The following is a 6,893-nucleotide window of genomic DNA, read 5'->3' as shown; positions in this document are numbered from 1 at the left end:
AATTAGTTTCATCGTAATTAATAATATTACAGGGGGAAATACCTGCTATGGATTGCTCTAAATGTTGGTAATATTCCTGTATCGTCTCGTAGCTTAATCCAGCTCGGACCCGCTTGGTGTTCTCTGCTAATTTTATAGTTAGTTCCGGATGTCTTTTCATGAATGTTTTAAATTAAATTCCAGGCCTGGAAGATTGTCTTTGAATCTTTTTTTCAGTCACCCTTGTTAAGATATTGTTGTACTATTCCCCGGATATCATTTGATTTCAAAGGAAACCCCCACTCCTCGCATATTTAAAGTGATTCCTTAATGCGTTTTTCTTGTTCGTTATTTAGCACAGGTTGGCGCCCATATTTTAGAGAATAAGTTCCGTGATATCGCCTCTGAATTGTGCTAAACGGCACGCCACAGTGTGTTCAGGGGCTTGGCGCGTGGACATGCTGCCCCGTCGGACCGCCGCACCGCCACTGCTCTTTCCACGTAAGTTTTGTCACAATTGCATTTGCCCTGAGGCCCCAACTTTTTTTTGTAGATTCTAGGCATCCTACAAAAAAACAGCGCAAAAATTTATTTGGTAGGTAAGGAGGGGATAGGAGTAGTTGTTGTAGTCTCCCGAACCCACCCATATAGATATAATTTCAGCAAAAAAACAATTTTTTTTACTTTTTACGGCTGATTCATTTTACCCCCTACTTTGTTCATTTTAGGTTAAATAATTCATAGACATGCAACCGGTATTTAAAATAAAATAAGAAATTCGGGAATATGTAGCCTAGATGACTAGGCTACACCTCTTATCAGTCATATAACCCCAACACATGCGCCCTTTTACTTACAACTAAACATTTTCGACTTTACTCATGCAACAAATTGCGCATTTAAAATAATACGTTCAGGTACCACTCATCTGTTTTCGAGTCGGCGCGACGCTTCTCCTTCGGTAGCAGTAAACATACTAACATGCAGCGTTGTTCCAAGCATTGAAGCTTTTGTATCGACCGAGTCTGTCAAAATGTAATGTTTTAGTAGCGCGGGAAAATATTATTTTAAAATTATTAGTGTTTAGTATCGTATTCAGTAACAAAGCAATTTTATTAGTCTATTACTCATATATATTAGAGCATTGTAGAACTTTGTTTTAAATAAATTATTTGTTATTTAATTTAACATTAGAGACATATATGTACTTATAGATTTGTTTAAACATAAAATTAACTTTTTCTTATTATTCCGTTATTATTAAAAATAAAAAACACTGATCAAAATATTAATTATAAAAATAAAAAAACAAAAATAAAACATTTTTTTAAATTTAAAATGTAATTTCTTCATTGCACACAACTGTTGCTCCGTGTCCACCATCAGCTTCATGTAAATTGCGGCTCATTAGAGAACTATTAGGTTGAAACTCATAAAAATTTTTTCCATCCAGTAAAAATTTTGTGTGTAACAAAGAAGGCGAAATGGCAAATTGTGCTCCGTAAGAAACATGACCATTTTTATTTCACCTTCCTTTATTTCACGTTTTAGTTTTTTCCTTCTGGATTTGTGGTTGCAAAATTTGAAATTTTGCAGGAAGAACTCACTACTTGCATTTTTGCAATGTGTTTGACACTATTTGCATGTCTATTGACATGAGTATAATTCCTCCAGTAATAATTTTATTGCAGGCTTTGCAAAATGTTTGCCCCGTGTCTTGTTTTTTTGATAACCAAGCTACGTTTTCTTTGGTAATCCACGAATCCTTAAAAATTTGGGTGAATTTCTTTCTTTTTAATTTTCGTCTTTACTTGTTGTTGTTGTTTTCATTACTATCACTATCAAATTATTCACTATCACATGTGTCATCACTAACATCAACTTTTTGCTTATTTTCTTTATTGTTTCCGTCACTATAAAGTACAGAGGGATTAATACGAACCATAAATCTTAAAAATACAATAAGAATCTTACAATTATAATGACGAATCTGCATTCCAATTGTATATTTTTTAATATTAATTTATCCACTTACCTATCCAAAGACATCCTTCTTAAATTGATACAATGACGATGATTGCGAGTTGCGATGCATAAATTAAAGAAATATATTGGGTTGCATGCATTAGAATTTAAATTTATATGACACTTGAACAATGGACAATGGACACTTGACAGTTTATGGAGTTCGACCACAGAACTACACATGCATAGATCACAGAACCGCAGAACACATTATACAGAAAGTTTCATTTGTTATTTTCGTGACAGGTTGACAACAAAATTGTACGATCAAACGAACTTAACTGTTCGATCGCAATTATACTAGGCGCCTCGCCTGAAGAGATCACTTTGATAAACTATGTAGTACCGCTTTAGGTGCTAGTTGATCACACATTTTATAGAAAAGAACGCTACTATTGCTGTTCCGTTCATTACCTTTTAAAGTTGCAAGAGTGGATATGAAACATTTTCAAATTGGGTTGGGATACCTACTCCTTTATATCTTATTTCTTAAAGAATTTTTGTTTTTGTGGGATTACTTATTATTTTGTAAAGGGAGGGAGTGGTCTCTTCGGGCGAGGCGCCTAGTATAATTGAGATCGAACTTCACAGTTAAGTTCGTTTGATCGTACAATTATACGACGGCGCCTCGCCCTCAAGATCACTTTGATAAACTATGTAGAAGTTTAAGACTTAGAAATATTACATATCCATCCTGTTGTTTTTAATAAATTACTGCCATCAGTGTAGCACATTTACTATGACCATGCACAAGAACTCTTCGTGTATGATTTAACAATATTAAACATGTATGAATGTATTCACAATTCAGTTGCTAAAACAGATTTTGCAAANCCCTCAAGATCACTTTGATTGAACTATGTAGAAGTTTAAAGACTTAGAAATGTTACATATCCATCCTGTTGTTTTCAATAAATTACTGCCATCAGTGTAACACATTTATTATGACCATGCACAAGAACTCTTCGTGTATGATTTTACAATATTAAACATGTATGAATGTATTCACAATTCAGTTGCTAAAACAGATTTTGCAAAATTGTTGTCTTCTACAACGGGACGGTTGTAGAATTTTGCAAAGACTTTTGAGGTTTTTGTCCAGCCTGCTGTTTTCCTAATAACATCCCAAGATACACCATTTCTAGCGGCTGCCGAGGTAGAGGCATGCCGTGTGGAATACGCTGAAAAAATCTGCGTATTTATTCCCGCTGCGTTTAACGTTTGTTTAATCCATCTGCTAATTGTGTCTTTTGATGCCCTCTTGTATGGATCCTTTGCTGTAATGAATAAATAGTCTTCTGATTGTGGTCTCCACTCTGACGTTTTTTCTAAATAGGATATGAGTGTTGAAACAACACATAAATTAGGTTTTCCAGTGAAATAAGGTACTTTAAAAAAGGGCTGCGGAGCATTATTCTTCGAGTTCTTCACCTGGTCAGTTATATATATGCATACTCCTTCGCCATCAAATATAATATTATCCACTTTTATAAGGTATAGTGTTTGTATTCTATGGCCTGTGGCCAGAGCCAATAGTGTAGCTAGTTTCTTTGTTAATATCAAAGTAGGTAATGTCTCGTCTGGTCCTAGTGAATCAATATAATTAATGACTATTTGGGGATTCCAGGTGGTATTATATCTTGGTTTTGTTGGTCTAAGCCGATAAACTCCTTTTAAAAATCTTCTTATTAAAATGTCTTTTCCAACTTCTCCAGGAAATATTAGAGAAAGCGCTTATCTGTGTTGATTAAGCTTGCCGTACGAAGTGTTCCCCTTTTCAAATTCTTTCTGCATAAACCTCAATATTTCTGATATATCTACCACAAGCGGATTTTTATTGTTTTCTAAACAGTAACTCCACCAAGATTTATATGACGTATTATATTGTTTATGAGTGGATTCTGAAATGGAGTTCAATGTAACATCAACTGTTTCTGCAGGATATCCCTTTTTTAAGAGTGCTTGCCGCACAAACTCCCTGCTATCAGGGTAAGCTTGGCATGAAGAGGAATGTTCATTCTAAAAGGAGAAGATAACAAATTAATGTCAGGCCCTAATAACACTGGTTCGCTAATTAATAATTTTTTAAATAACGGGTACCAAGGTTGCGAAGGCCAGTCAGGTACAATAACAATGCCTTCTGCTTCATCAGTGATGATTTTTTGCAATGTTCTGAGGATAAGTGTAAAAGGTGGAAAGGCATAAAAGAAATTTGACTTCCAAGAAACAGTGAAAGCATCAGCTGCTATAGAATCTGGATCTTTGTATCACGAAATATAATTGTTACATTTTGCATTTATCTTTGTTGCAAATAAGTCTATGTCTGGACACCCCAGTTTTTTGACAATACATTTAAAAGCAAAATCTGCTAGTTCCCATGATTGCCCTACTATCCCACCCTATCTATTATTGCTAACGGAATTCTCCTCGGAGGTCGAACAACTGGTATCGCGCCTGGTTCCACGTGAAGTTTACATTTTGTTTGAAATTTTCCTGTAAAAATATCTTTATTACACTGACAAATTTTTTTAATTCATTTACAGTTTTTACGCTATCAACTCTATTGATCAATCCAAATTTTATACAAGTTTTTAACCCTAATAAAGGAGTAGTTTTATTTCAGCTTACAACTATAAAATTTTCCATTAACTCCTTATCCTTTATTTTACAATTTACATTTATATTACCTGAAGGTTTTAACTTTGAGGGCCGGTTTCACCAATCTTCATTAAAGTTTAATGATCCGTTAAAATACAGTTAAAGGGACCATTAAGAATATGACAGTTTCACCAATAGTCGTTAAGATATAAGGAATTGTTAAAGCTTCGTTAAATTAAGGAACGAAATTTCAGCGATTAATATTTTAATGAACGATTAGAAAATAACCTAAAAATTGTTGAAAGTACTTAATTATTAGTTACATGTAATTATTATTAAGATGGGAGATTTTGACGTCGAATTATTGTATTTGGAATTATTAGAGAACGAGGTCCAAATTAATGGCAACATAAGGAAAAATATTTTTGAAGAACTGGACGATGGAAAATTTCTAGAAAGATATCGCCTGTCCAAAAAAGTAGTAATAAAAGTTTTAGAAGAAATTGAGCCTGCATTAGAATATGCAACAGATAGAAACTTTCCATTGACTCCTATCCAACAATTGTTGATAGCTCTGAGGTTTTATGCTACCGGATCGTTCCAAACAGTTATGGGTGATGTACATGGAATTTCAAAGGCAACTGTGTGCCGTTGTGTCAAAAAAGTTTCAGAAGCAATAGCTTCCTTACGAGAATCTTATATAGAGTTTCCACAAAATGAAGAATTGGGAACTGTCGCAAAAAAATTTTTTGAATTAGGACGATTTCCTGGAGTTATTGGAGCTTTGGATTGTACCCACATACCAATACTATCACCTGGAGGTAATATGGGTGAAATATTTAGAAACAGAAAAGGTTACTTTTCAATAAATGTACAAGCAGTATGTGATGCCAATTTGTTAATCCGAAACATAGTAGTGCGATGGCCAGGATCAGTACATGACAGTACAATTTTTAACAATAGTCATTTGAGTCTCCTATTTGAAAATGAGGGAATACCAAGAGGATTCATTTTGCTTGGTGACAATGGCTACCCTCTGCGGCCATTTCTTATGACTCCACTGTTAAACCCTGAAACACAGGCTGACCAAAGATATAACAATTCCCACAAAGCAACAAGGAATTGCATAGAAAGGACTTTTGGAATTTTAAAAAGAAGGTTTCCTGCTTTATCATTAGGACTAAGAACAAAAATTAATACATCGTTAACCATTATAGTTGCTATAGTAGTGTTACACAATATTGCTCGACTAACAAAAGATGAAGACCCTCCAGAAGATGCCGATTTACATAATAGTTTGCAGGAACGAAGACTAAGTGAACCAAATTACTTACTTTATCAAAATGTTCCAGTTGCACCAATATTAGATGCAAATAGTCCTGGTACAGCAATAAGAAATGCATTAATAAATAATCATTTTACTTAATTATATGGCATTGTTTAAGTATGTATTTTTAGAGTAGTTGTTTAATAAGTTTCTACATATTTATTTTACTTACCTAGTTTAAGAAATAAAATATTAATTTGATTCGTTTTTAATTCTGTACTCTTGTTTTTAGTTATCTCCGAGATGTGAAACTAGTAATTTTTGTATATATCACTATATTGAGTGTAATATTCATCAATTAATTTTGAAGTTTAATGTTTCTATTGAATTAATGTCCTTAAATAGATTCTTTAAGGTGTGATTTCAAGAGTAAACATAGCCTATTCTTGTAATGTTGCTGCATATCTCTTTTTAGTGCAGTATGATTCAGTTTACTGTTTTGATTAAATCCCAAATATTTATATTATTATTATTATTATTAAAAAATAAACCAACCACAATATGTTATGTAGAAATTTATTGAATATTATTTGTTTTTGTAATATAGTAATTTGGCTTCTAATACTTGAGACCGCTTTTCTTCATTTTCTATTTTTAGTTTCAATAATTTCATCTCCTCTTCATGTTTACTTAGAAGCAAATACTTCTCCATTTCCATTAAACTTGACTTATTAGAAGCCAATAAGGCGATATTTTCTCTTGCTTCCACAACAGCAGTCTTCTTTTTGTTTTTTAATAGTTGGTGTATTTCTTGTTACCCAGGATTGTTGACCATCTAAAAATAAAAAGCATATGAATGTTTTATTTTCAATAAATCAGATACTTTCATTTTTCTTTATGCATCTTTTGACTTGTAACAGTTAATTCAATAATTAAACATTGAGCTCAATTTTGTGTGAGCAAATAGATAAAAATAATTTTATTTTTTATAAATGGAACAGTCCATACTTGCAATGTTAAAATT

The 6,893-nt window shown here is 33.0% G+C and overlaps 1 protein-coding gene across 1 annotated transcript; it reads left to right on the top strand.

The window, feature by feature from the left end:
- The first annotated feature begins 4,942 nt into the window (after positions 1 to 4,942).
- On the top strand, positions 4,943 to 6,028 carry LOC111692858 (putative nuclease HARBI1). The gene has a single exon (XM_023456985.1). It carries the CDS (start codon positions 4,943 to 4,945, stop codon positions 6,026 to 6,028), a length of 1,086 nt encoding a protein of 361 aa, XP_023312753.1.
- Positions 6,029 to 6,893: the final 865 nt, after the last annotated feature.

This window comes from Anoplophora glabripennis, unplaced genomic scaffold, assembly GCF_000390285.2.
Source record: "Anoplophora glabripennis isolate ALB-LARVAE unplaced genomic scaffold, Agla_2.0 scaffold1584, whole genome shotgun sequence".
Classification (NCBI taxonomy): Eukaryota; Metazoa; Arthropoda; class Insecta; order Coleoptera; family Cerambycidae; genus Anoplophora; species Anoplophora glabripennis.
Note: the sequence above shows the minus strand (reverse complement) of the source record. Positions and strands in the feature narration are given on the sequence as shown.

Excerpts from the sequence above, each read along its gene's own strand:
- LOC111692858 (XM_023456985.1), top strand. The coding sequence starts at position 4,943 with ATGGGAGATTTTGACGTCGAATTATTGTATTTGGAATTATTAGAGAAC.